Source organism: Sparus aurata, chromosome 9 (genome assembly GCF_900880675.1).
Source record: "Sparus aurata chromosome 9, fSpaAur1.1, whole genome shotgun sequence".
Taxonomy (NCBI): domain Eukaryota; kingdom Metazoa; phylum Chordata; class Actinopteri; order Spariformes; family Sparidae; genus Sparus; species Sparus aurata.
The window spans coordinates 18,427,377-18,440,467 of record NC_044195.1 but is presented as its reverse complement, the minus strand read 5'-3'; the positions used below and the strand labels follow the sequence as shown (position 1 = coordinate 18,440,467).

Genomic DNA, 13,091 nt, shown 5'->3' with positions numbered 1-13,091 from the left:
GCCATAAATGATCTGCACATAGATGCTGAGGGGAGGATGAGAGGGAGAGGGGGAGAGAGAGGGGAGGGAGGGAGGGAGGGAGGGAGAGGGGGGATGAGTGAGAGGAGAGGAGTGGGGGAGGGGAGGGGGGGGGGGGTGCTATTGGCACAATTGGACAACTAATCTAACTAATATACATATATTTGATATAAGGTTTTTTTTTTTAAATAAATATTTTTTAAATGTATCTTTATATCAAACACAAGCTGTGATGATCTCTTTTATTTCAAACGTGGGTTCCATCCCGGTTTCTCCTCCAGCAGTTATCAGGTCAGAGCAGCCTACTACGACGTACAGTGTGTAGCCACACTGACCTACATGTCTGAACAGCAATAAATGGGAGCCAAAGGCAGTGCCATTTTCAATGACACTGCACCCAGTGCAGGAATACAACGTCGTCGCTCTCCATCCGGCCATATTTGATTTCCAGCTGTTTTTTTTTTTCCTCTCTCTCGCAGAAGCCTCTCCGAAAGCCAGACAACCCCCCTAAGATATATTAAAGTGCGCTGTCTGCATTCAGAGATATAATCCAGAGACTATACCACTCCGCTCTCTATTCTCGACCACGTGATTGTCTAAATAATTAATGCAGCACGTCCCCCTAGAAACACGGCGTCGTCATTAATCGCAAGGACTCTATCAGACTCGAAAACTGAAGAGATCCCCCAAGAAAATAATATCCGATACCCCGGCTTCAAGCGTTTACAGCCCCGCACTTTAGCGACACATCCGAACCGATGGATGCTTGGGTAGGTAAATATTTCAGCATTTTCCATGTTGGCCGAGCCGCTAAATGACGATATCAAATGTCGTGATATTTGATAAATTGCTGCCTTTTGGTGTGTGTGTGCGCTCTGAGGCTGTGCTTATAGTCGCTGTGTGCATGTCTTCTTCTCCTTCTTTCTTTTCTTCTTCTGCTTCTTCTTCTTCCTCTTGTTTTTCATTTCATATATCACAAATGGTAGGTTTTCCTTTTTTTATTTGTTTTGTTGCTGAGCTCGCTTGTCTATGTTGAAAGGGGACTGATGGGATGAATGGTAAAAACTAAAGGGTAGTGACATGTATTTATGGGATGCTCTCTCGGACACCACTGGGCCCACTCTGTCTTTATTCACAATCAGTCAAATTTTGTAATTTTCTTTTTTTTTTTCAAAAGACGAGTAACAATTCATCGTTCTTGTATCTTGCTCGCAGAGTATAAAGTGCAATTAGCTTTTTTTTTCATAGTGCAAGTTTTCAACACGAGATAAATAGCAGCTCGTTTTTATTTCATTTTTAATTTTGAGTCGATTTCTGCCGTTTTTATTGTTCGCGGGGGTGAAAAAGATTTGATTCTGATTTCGAAGTCGTAGAAGAAGAACAAGACGAAGAAGAAGAAGAAGTCTTGGAAGTTTTTTTGGAGGGGGCCAGGCTGACAGGTCTGCCTCCTTGTAAATCATTCCCAGTAATTCCTGAAAGGGTGCGAGGCTGTTGGGGGGCCGGGCGAAAACTGTAAATCTTTCACTTTTATTACCCCTCTGAACATATGCTGCGTCGCTACCAGTCCTGCATCCTTCTTCATCGTCTTCTTCCTAGTCGTCCCCTCAGATAACACAGCCGACGCTCTCCGCGGCTCCAAATTTTTCCTCCTTCCCCAATCCATCCTAGTTTAGTTTTTCCCCCCCCAATATATTTATTTATTGGATTCCAAACCGTGCTGTTGTTAATATTGGAGAGAAGAAAAAAACAACAATGCACTAGAGGACGTTCCTCTCCATCTCTTTGTGTTTCAGAGTGAGGACAGACACAACAAACAAAAGATGATAATGTGGTTTATTTGAATACAATCCAGTCCCAGCTGGAAGAAGAAGAAGGAGGAAAAAAAAACGCCAACACATGTCGTTTATTTCATAAATCTTTTTTTTTTTTTAAACAAAAGAAACTGCTCAGGAAACATCACCGGGAGACTTAATAGGACGCAGGCAGAAAGTAGAATTAGTATCGTTTGAGAATATTATCCAATAATAGTTCAATGTGGTGCGTTTGAGGCCCACTTTTACGCGTTTTATTGTGAGATTGCGGACAGTTTACTGAGGAGAAAATGCAGAAAAAAATGTCAAGGCTGCAATCAGACTTGAATTGCACATAAACTGGTGAAGAAATACGCAAAACACGCTGCACTTAAAGACGCTCTGAGGCAGCATCTCTGTCCACAACAAACAGCGCGTAATGCTGGTGGTTTAAGTGCAGGCGAGCTCCAATCCTCGCCAAAATTCAGAGAGGAGGCGAAAAGAAATAAGGCAGTGCACAACATTTTCACACAGCTCAGACGAGGAAATAAACGCCACCCTTTATCAAAATGGATTGGTGAGGTAAGGCTCGGCTGGAGAAGAAGAGGAACTATCACGTGAACAAATATGCCTGTATCTTAAGGCAGCTCCTTTATTTGTCACCACATAGCTTCCGAAACACCTAAAAAAAAAAATTAAAAAAAAATCTCCTAATGTTAAAGCTCCAAATGTGCTCAGGCCTATCCTGCTCTGAATCCCTGTATATTTCAATGGGTGATTGATTGCCAGGGATTTTTTTTTTTTTTTTTTCTGGAATAAGGATACCTTGTTCGCTTTTTATTGGTAGTTGAATGCGAGTCCTTCCATTCTTTCGGGAATACTGTCTCCACTGGTATATGGAAATGTCTGAAAAACAGCAAGATCAGGTTTAGGACAGCATTGTCTACAGACAAAGGGTGAAGGATTTATTCTAGAGACTGCGTGGAAAGGAACTGATGCCGAGAGGGGGACCGCTTTATGATGAATTGATTCGCAGGTAAGCAACTGCACGGCAGAAAGCCACCTTTAACCACGGGTTAATATAATGCAAGGGAAATATATGTGATTTATTCCACTCAAGGAGGCGATGCTTGTTAATGTCGGAGACCGTGTGGCGGATATGGAGTCCACACAGCCGGCTCCTCTGAAGCACATTCATAATTTATTTTCATTTTTAAGGGGGGAAAGAAAGTGCGTTCAAATATTATCGACATCCTGCGCTTTTTTCAGCTGAAATTCGCGTTTCGATGAGAAGCGGCACCGAGTAGGAGGAAGAAGAAGAAGAAGAAGAAGAAGAAGAGAGGAACTTTTCTTTTTGGGCTCTCGGATCGTAAATCACATTAATTTGTTGTCTTATCGTCACAGTGGCGTTTGCGGTGATTTATGTGGTTTCAGCTGTATGGCTTTGTTAAGCTGCAACGTTATATTTATACACGGATTCATATTTGATGTTTGAAAGGATCGCCCGGCTGGATAGGGACCAAGGATTAAGGCAAATAGTTCAGATTTTCCTTCTATTTGGTGACATTTCTTTATTTCTATTTTCTATTTTCAGGCTTTGTATTAAGTTGAATATTTTCATGCAGGCCTAAGTCGCAAAGACACTAAAAGCTTGGTTATTAGTTGATTATTCTCCATTTTACGCACCAATCTGCTGTCACTGTATTGAACAAACGTTTAATTTACGTGCACCACATCTCCATAAACAGTATAACTCGTCTTAGTGCGTCTGTGTTGAATTTCTACCGATTTTCTTTTTTCTTTTTCTTTTTTTTTTCTTTTTTACCAAAGCAAGACTTGGTGGTTTCGCATTATGTGAGCAGCTCGTATTTATCTGCAGCATGAAGCACACCCCTTGGACGCATTTTATTACAATAAAACTGACGCTTTTTATCCCACTATTATCACGCAGCAAACCTTTTTTTTCCCCCCAACTAGCTGCAGATATGAGCAAGTTTTAAAGGGCTAGGCAGCAGAAACTCACTGGGATAATAAAACCCTCGACACTCGAGTCCGGCCCATTGTGCGAACCAAACTTACCGTAACAACGCGTAGGCGAAAAACACTGCTGTCTGAAAAGAGGACCATGTCTGCTACTAGTAGCCCAGTGTGTTTAAAAAGCACTTCAGGCGCAGATTATCGACCAGCTTTAACAAATATTCCAGCATTGAAGGAATCCAAGATTTCCAGCGCATATCCTCGGATGAGATAATACAACAGAAGAGGTTTCTCACCCACGCATTTAGAGATAAAAATGTGTGTCTGAGGTTTAATTTGTGCTCTCTTGCCGCCGGGTCCTGCGTTTCAGTCAGTCAGCGCTGAAAGGCTGCTTTGAGTTTAGTTTCAGACTTGGGGCTACTTGAGGCCAAACTGCTTCGTTGTTCATTAAACTTTGACTTAATGCTGAATGACCCACAGGTCACCCAAAAAAGCTTATGACTGCTAAATATTTGGGCTGGCTCTTTGTGGCAAAAGAAAAAAAAAGTGCACATGTAAGACTTTTCTCTATCTCTCTCTTTCTTCAGTAAGAAAAAAAACAAGTGTCATGCGTGGTCAAATTTAGCAAAATGAAAAAGTCAAAAGAGAAAATGAGATGAAATGAGAAAATAAATCTTATCAGCTCAGGAACAAGTTGAATTAAAAAAACATATATTTTTGTATATATTTTTTTAAATGATGGAGAAAAGTCGTCCTGATCTTTATTTATTTTTTGGGGGGTATAAATTCTGCTTGTATGCGTCGACCCATATTTGAATGTAGATCAAACAGCGGGGGAAAAAGCCAAACATTTATTTCATTTCTCTTGCAGGTCGAGGTGGCAGCGGTGATGAATGCGTGAGGGATATAAAACAGATTTGCGCAGATTTCGGTGAGTAACATTTCTTTAATGAAGGGAGTGGACGTGCGAGCGCCGGCCAACTGCTAACAAGGTGAAGGGGCGATTTGTTATTAGGCTACGTATTAACGCTCACAGTGTGGCACAGGAGGCTTAAATCACCAAAACAGACATGAGGGATGACTTTAACACAGCCTGTGCGGGTAATTATTTGCGCAGGCCAGAGTCCCATTCAAAAAAAAAAAACAAAAACAAAAAAAGAAAAGAAAAGCCTAAAACTATTTATGCACAAGAAAAAAACACGAATCAAGTTTGCATTGTTCTCCACATTAACTGTAAAACATGCGAATTATATATATATAAAAAAAAGTAATAACTGTAATAAATCAGGAACAGTTTCACCGCTTCATCCCTGGATTTCTCCACATTTTTAACGCGTCCTCACCAAACAATCCCCCTGCCTGAGACGTCTCCAGTGCTTCACCTCACCCCCGGCTCGTGCTGGCTGCAGACTCGCGCTGAGCCAGAATGGAGGCATCATTTATATAAAAACCGAGCCTCGGCGCGGGGAGAGAAGTCGCCGAGTATGAAATTCTTTCCCCTTGCCTTCCTCCTACGCTTAGTTTTACACTTCTGAGGGGCTGCAAGTCTCGAGGAGTGTTTTGCTTTTCATTCCTCTCTCAGGCCGTTTACAACCATAACATTTGCGGTCATAAATTCTGCCGCGGTCCACACTGACAGGTGCAATTGTTATGCACGGCGCGGGCTGCACCTCCTCAAGCCACCAACATACAGTGCAAGCAGGCAGGAAGGGCCCTTTGATATTTCTGTTTCAGCTTAGTTACAAAGCTGACGTTTCTTATTTATACTCCTAAAACAAATGTGGCTGATAGAGAAAATATACACCAGAATAACAACGACTAAATGTTCTTGTTTAGAATTAAATGGACACTGTGTAGTTTTGGAGAAGACCCAGAATTCTAATATTTACAATATTGATGAGGCAGTAATACAAAGTCATTAATATTTATTTTCTCTGTAAGTGAGTAAACAAAGCTGTTCTCAGAGGAGAATAAGGTTCGTGGGTAGAAAGGTGGCAGGGTCCGCCAAACATAAACAAAGTGAAACAGTGTGAAACTGTGTTGTCCTGTTTATTCAGTCGTGAAAACAAAGAGTTTGTTTATTCAGTTTGTTTAATAATAATAATAATAATAATAATAATAATAATAATAATAATAATAATAATAATAAAATCAGTCAATGAAGATCTTTTTCTTCTGGTTTAAATTTCTTCCCCCAAAACTACAGACTGCACCTTTCACAACACATTTTGCATGAACAAGCAGCCATAATATCTGTGTTGAGGCTAATGAAACATCACATTTACTTCCCCTCTCCACCTCTCTCTCTTCTGATATTAACATTAATAACAAACACCACATGAGGAGGAGGAGGATTAATATCGAGCTCCTCTCCGCGCGTAAACATGTGATCCAAACGCATGCGCGCGGCCTTGGTTGGTTGGCTATATATTTCTTGCTACAGGGAACAATGCATGACGGGCTTTGTCAGGCCTTGTGATTAGTGAAAAGGGTATTGTGTGTATGTGTGTGTCAAATGCTGATTCAGCTCATTTTGTGAGGGGACTCCTAAAGCCTCCCAGAGGGTCGCTTTTAGCGCGAGTTAAACTTTAACTGTTTTGTGCCAAGAAAGAAATGAGTCGGACGGGGCTGAGATCTGGAGCCGGGAGATGTGTCACTGCTCCAGACACTGTTAGAGGCAGCTGGTGATTTATAATTTAATAGATAATCTAGAGGGCCAAGTAGAGTGATTCTCCTGGTTTATTGTGAATTATTTAAAGCATGAATCTCAGCCCAGTCGGTGGATTGATGTTGAGGAAGCTGCAGCTATAATGAGTGTGGGCCTTATTCGTGCGTGCCCAGACGACTCTGATGTATTTCTCTTTATAGGTCACAGACTGGAGCAACGGTGGGAAACACCAATCACGTGAATAAACAACACCCATGCCATTGGACAGAGTTGCACTTCCTTGTTGGCTTTGAATCCACAAAATGCAGAAAGCAACATACTACGATAACTCTGGACTTTTTGGAGGCTACACCTACCCCAAACCTGACTCCTACAACTATGGCCCCGCTCACCAGTCCTACCCCACTGCCAACATCGACAGTGACTACCAGGGCTCGGTGTGTCCCATCCAGACCTCCTCCGTCCGGCCACCGACCCTCAAAGACAGTGACCTGAACGGGGACTGCATGCGGCAGAGCAGCAGTCAGAGCAGCAGCAGCAGCAGCCAGGGGACGATTATCGTGGAGCAGCAGGCTCCTCCGCTGTCCGCATCATCTCCCAGCCCCAACAGCTCCGCGACCCAGAAGAAGAAATCTCCATCCGGCGGCGCCTCCAACAGCGCCACACCTGCCCTCACCAAGCAGATCTTCCCCTGGATGAAGGAGACCCGGCAGAACGCCAAGCAGAAGAGCAACAACTGCACCACCTCAGGTAGACATCAGGATGGAGACGTGTGTGTGTGTGTGTGTGTGTGTGTGTGTGTGTGTGTGTGTGTGTGTGTGTGTGTGTGGATACGAGAGGGAGGAGGAGGAGGAGGAGGGTGGGGGTGTATTGGGCCTTGTTGTGCTTACAGTTTATGATTGCTTTGGTAATAAAATGGCTGTGTGTGTTCCCTCACAGGTGGAGAGGTGAGTGATGAGAAGAGCCCGCCGGGACCAGCCTCTAAGCGGGTCAGAACTGCCTACACGAGCGCGCAACTTGTGGAGCTGGAGAAGGAGTTTCACTTTAACCGCTACCTTTGTCGCCCTCGGAGGGTGGAGATGGCGAATCTGTTGAACCTGACCGAGCGCCAAATAAAGATCTGGTTTCAAAACAGGAGGATGAAATACAAAAAGGACCAGAAGTCTAAAGGGCTCGCGCACTCTCCCCTGGGACACTCCCCGGACAGGAGCCCGCCGCTGAGTGGCCCGAATCACATTGGATACTCGGGCCAGCTCCAGAACGGCCTCAGCTATGACGCGCCCTCGCCCCCGTCCTTCGCCAAACCCCAGCAGAACATGTACGGCTTGGCCGCGTACACGGCGCCCTTGGGTGGCTGCATCCCGCAACAGAAGAGGTACCCGGGCGCCGAGTACGAACACCACGGCATGCAGAGCAACGGCGGCTTTGCCAACGCCAATTTGCAAGGCAGCCCCGTTTACGTGGGTGGGAATTTTGTTGATTCCATGCCAGCCTCGGGCCCCATGTTCAACCTCGGCCATCTTCCCCACCCCTCATCCACCAGCGTGGACTACAGCTGTGCCGCTCAGATCCCAGGAAACCACCATCATGGACCCTGTGATCCCCATCCCACATACACAGACCTCACCTCTCACCAAGCGTCTCAGGGAAGGATTCAGGAAGCGCCTAAACTCACGCATTTGTAATATGTGGTTCCGGTGTGTGTGTGTGTGTGTGTGTGTGTGTGTGTGCGTGTGCGTGTGTGTGTGTGTGTGTGCGTGCGTGCGTCTGCGTGCGCGTACGTGCGTATGGGTGCGCGTCTGCGTGCGTGTGTATGTGTGCCAAAATTATGTTGCGCTCTTTTTATTACCTCACTAGTCTAATAACTACACTCCAAGCGAGTCGTGTGTATTATTACAGTATTATTGATATTACTATTAATGCTATTGTGTAATTTTTTTCTAAATAATACAGCTTTGTCCATTTCTCTTGAATATTTGAGGATGCGCAGAGGCAGACTAGCCTGATGGGACTTTCTTTTCTTTTCTTTTTTTTTTTCTTAAGTGCAATGCGCAAATTGTTTTTTTGTTTTTGTTTTTGACTGAGTATGTCATGCCGTTACTTGAAGGTAAGTCTTGTAGATCACGAAAGAAGTAGAAGCTCATCTTTAGAAGAAGAAAGGACTTTTAGAGGAAATGTTCTCGTCTGTTTTGTCAGGATCTCACTCTCCTCACGGGCATCCTCCTATTTATTTATTTTGTATTATTATTATTATTATTATTATTTGGCATAATCTTTTCGTACTAGCATATAGCATATTTATTATTTAATAACTTTTGTATTGCACATTATTTATCGTTTTTCTATGCGAGTATTTATAAGTGTGGAGTTGTTTTTTTTGTAAGATTGGACAGATCAGTGCACTTGGAAAGTGTTGGCAAAACAGGGTTTGGAAAATGCTATGACTCGCAGTGTAATTGTTGATAAAGAGCATTTCTTAATTGTAAATCTGGGATAAATGGGGCATTTAATAGTGTATAAACACCACTATGTGTCCATGGTTAATCTTGTGTCGAACCTTAAACAAAAACGTAGACTATCGAAGTATGAAATATTATACACACCAGCATGTCATTTCGTGTAGTCCATTGCTATTCTTTAGTTCGTCTTCCATTGTTATTCCATTCAGTTGGATATCCATAAATTTATGAAACCCCTAATGATATTGAAATGTTATATTTTATTGTGTTTAACATTTTGTAAATAAAGTGCTCAAACTTGTATTTTTTTTTCTTGCATTTTATTGATCTTTTGTTTGTTTGTTTTCATTTCTTTTTTTCAAAAACTGTCAGACAACAATACAGAGGACTCTTATTGACTCCACAGCTGTACTGTATACGGGGTCCAAACAGGGAGAGCCGATCGATAATTAGACACCAGGATATCTAAAACTCATCAGACGGCTCTATGTTTCCAATGCAAAGTGCATTTCAGCGGTAGGAAAGCCTTTGCAGGTTATTGATGTTCTATTGGGATGAGGGGCCCTTTTGCATCTTCCACATGTCACTTATCTTTTTTTTTTTGTTAGACTCGGCCACATGATTACCTCCCCATGAGCCGGGACAAGAGAATATAAGCTCCATTTTCCTATAAGACTAATCACTGGCTGTCTAATTGATCGGTGCACACTGAGACTCATCTTGAAAAAAAAAATCGTTTTTCATAAATTGGAAGTAGAGAAATGTGATTGGCAGAGCGAAATGGTGACAATAAAACAAAAACAGAAATAGGAAGAAGAAAAAACATCCTCTGACATTGGGAATGATGCAACGACGGATGTGTGTGTGTGTGTGTGTGTGTGTGTGTGTGTGTGTGAGAGAGAGAGAGAGAGAGAGAGAGAGAGAGAGAGAGAGAGAGAGAGAGAAAGCAGTTCATCCTTTATTGCTCCTGGAGAGCCATTTCAAAGCTCATTAATCAAAAACTCGTCGCTTTCAGGCTCCTCGCTGATCCCTCCTCCTTGTGAACAAAGCATTTGCATTCCAAATCCAAGTAACACATTTCAGACCCGAGCAGCCCCGATCTGTAATGGTGGGGGAGAGTTTAAAGAAAAAGAAAAAGGAAAATAAGAAAAGCCCTCTGTGTTCACATTTTCTGAGATGATACATCCTCGGATTTGAGAGCGCATCAGACATCATCAGCGACTTTTAAAATCCGTGCAGGTGTCTCAGTCACACAGAAAAAAGTTTCAGACAATCAGCTGAATGGCACTCAGCACGCGAGTATTACCCTAAATCCCTCCAATAGCGTCGCTTTTAAGTTGATTTCATCCTGTTTCATTCATGGATTTTGGCTATGAGCTACTACAATGGGCCACAAATCACCTCAGTAGTCAGTGGATGGCGGCCATTTTAACCCTGGGTGAGCTTCTTTTCTTTCTTTCATCTCCCCCACTGCAGCAGCACCGCACAACACATTTATGTTCCCAGCCTAACAGTTAGTTTTCATGAAATAACGTTTGGAAATTTGAAACGGAAAGTGCTTTTCCTCCCTAAAGCAGGATGACTTTTAATAAAACAATTTAAATATATTTATGTGATCTGCACAATTTTTGTATGAAAATGAACTGATATGAATGAAAATGAATTGAAGACAAGTTCAATTAGAATAAAACATCTTGTGTGCTTTGAGAGGATCACATCTTAAAGGGGCACTATTTAGTTTTGGAGAAGAAATTCAAACTCAGCATTTTAATATTTACAATATTAAAGAGGTAATAATACAAACAAATATTTTGTGTTTACATAACTGAATAAACAAGCTGGAATTAAGGTCCCCAGAACACTGTTTGGAGCTAGGAAGGTGGCAGGGTCCGCCACATAAACAAAGTAAAACAGTATGAAACTGTGTTGTCCTTTCAGGTCAGTTTGTTTATTCAGTCAGAAAAACAAAGACAGTTTGTTTATTCAGTTTGTTTAGGCATAAAACTACACAGCGGACCTTTCAGATAAAATAAGTTCATTCATTCGATCATTTCAGCGATAAACTCTTAATTCTGATGTAATCAAATGGATGTTAAATAAAAGTCCAAATCTCACTGCTGTAGCACCAAATGGACCACATGGAGAGTCAGATGTTATCCTCACCATCTGACTCTGGCACTGAACATGGGTGTAGCTAGGATCTAATTCAACAATCTGGCATGCAAACAGGAAGTTTCAACCCAATTGGAACTAGCAGCAGCACAGTTCCTTTAATTTGAGCCCCTCTGTAAAACAGAGAAACTCTACTTTAAAGAGTCTGGCTAGAAAAATTACATGGCAGCATCTCACTTTCACTGAAGCCTTCTGCTGCTATTCATGAGCATCCATGGCCAATGGTTTATGTTCTTCCTAGATAAGGATTTGGACTTTATCATCCATTAAACTGCATAAAATAACAAATACATGACATCCATGAATGTGTAAACCTAGAGGGAGCTTTGTTGGAGCAGTCGGTGCAGCTGGGAGAATCATTTTGTCCTCCTGATTGGATGAAAGGCAGAGCAGACCACGCCCGCTCAGTGGAGGCTAATATTTACATATGGGGAAGTAGCTGTAGCCCTACAGTAGGCTAGCTATTAATGAGAACAAGAGGTGCTAACAGCCACCTCTTCTCAGGACATCCCAGCACCAGAAGAGCAGAAGAAGACAGGTTTATTCAATTAAAACTTTTTTTTCATTTTTAAATTATTTTTTGTGTTTGTTCGTGTCTTCTGTTGATGTTGAGGTGATGGACAGGGAAGCCTGTAGATGTTGGACCACCGGGAGAGAGCAAAGCCTTTCATTCAAAGTGAAGCAGAGAGTGAGAGAAGCGTCTGAGATTTATTTATGACCACAGAAATATCTATTTTCCACCGCACAACACAGTCCTGTAATCAGCCTCTGAGAAAGTTGCGTCGGCTCTGGCTGGAACATATCGCGATGATTCCTCCTCTGTGTGCAAGTGAGCAGCATTCATCTCCATCCCAAGAGGGCTTTCATTTATTTATTTATTTATTTATAATTTATTTATCTTTACACACGCTGGCTCGAGAGACGAGGAGGAGAGCACGAGTTGTGCAAACGTTGCAGAAGAAATTAAGACGAGTGAGAAAATGTCTCTTTGATTCTTTTTCTTTTTTTGTATTAAACGCGACGCATCGGGGCTTTTTATTGGCGCCGAATGAAGACAATGTGGATTATGATCGGATCAGGACTGAAATTCACAACAAGAGAGGATTTTCAGCTCAGCAGAAACATGACATGAAGCCGCAGTCTGATGTGGTGAGGAGCTGGAGACGGGAAATAAAAAAGGGAGGGGGGGCCTGGAGGTCTGCTTTGGTTTGTATCACAGCAGCCCCTCGACTCATTTATTTCCTCTAATCGAGCAATAGCTCGTGTTTTTTTTTCTCAGACATGATGAGAAGCTGTGATGATCTGAGGGAATTTCCTCTAAAGTGCATGATCTGTTATTGTTGTTGATTTGTGGCTTTAATGTTTGCAAAAGTTAAATCAGATCAGAGCAGCTAATGCACAACAAATAGCTTATATGTCTTATATTGCAGGATACAGTTTCAGAGTGATACCCTTTAAATTAGCCTAATCTGTATGCTGACGGATGTGTCCTTTAAATCAAGGTAAACAAGGATTAGATTGCCTTTTACTTGTTTGTTGACATACTTTTATGTCTCTTTTTGTCTGAACAACAAAACCATTTAAGTATGAACATAAATTGTGTGTGTTAGATAACATGATCCTATTATAAATCTACTGCCTGCTGTTATTATGCCATTATGTGATGTAATAGTTGCTAAATGAAATTAGGTCGTTGAATATTTAATGTGTATTGATAAAAAGAGAATGTATTAATACATGAAAGAGTCATATTTTTTCAAATAAAGGAATGAATTTGCCTCAAAATTGTGTTTTTTTTTTCCATCTGATGCTTGTTTACTCATCATATTTCTCATATAAACAATTTATACAGAAATACAGGTGAGCTACACATAGTCCCCTCCCCTGCACAGTGCAGATAATACCCAGAGGGCAGGTGGTTTTATATCCTAACTTCTGTTCCAGTGCATTTAACTGACAGTCAGCATTTCATTTCTGTCTTCACACAATGCCTAATTTGTGTCGATG

The 13,091-nt window shown here is 42.0% G+C and overlaps 1 protein-coding gene across 1 annotated transcript; it reads left to right on the top strand.

Annotated features, from left to right (window-relative positions):
- The first annotated feature begins 349 nt into the window (after positions 1-349).
- On the top strand, positions 350-8,231 carry hoxd3a (homeobox D3a). Its single transcript, XM_030429544.1, has 4 exons — positions 350-788; positions 4,657-4,716; positions 6,654-7,203; positions 7,393-8,231. Exons 3-4 carry the CDS (start codon positions 6,756-6,758, stop codon positions 8,136-8,138), a joined length of 1,194 nt encoding a protein of 397 aa, XP_030285404.1. The 5' UTR covers positions 350-788; positions 4,657-4,716; positions 6,654-6,755; the 3' UTR covers positions 8,139-8,231.
- Positions 8,232-13,091: the final 4,860 nt, after the last annotated feature.

Coding starts and splice junctions, on each gene's coding strand:
- hoxd3a (XM_030429544.1), top strand. CDS start 6,756: ATGCAGAAAGCAACATACTACGATAACTCTGGACTTTTTGGAGGCTAC. Junction 7,204..7,392: donor CAACAACTGCACCACCTCAG/GTAGACATCAGG, acceptor GTTCCCTCACAG/GTGGAGAGGTGAGTGATGAG.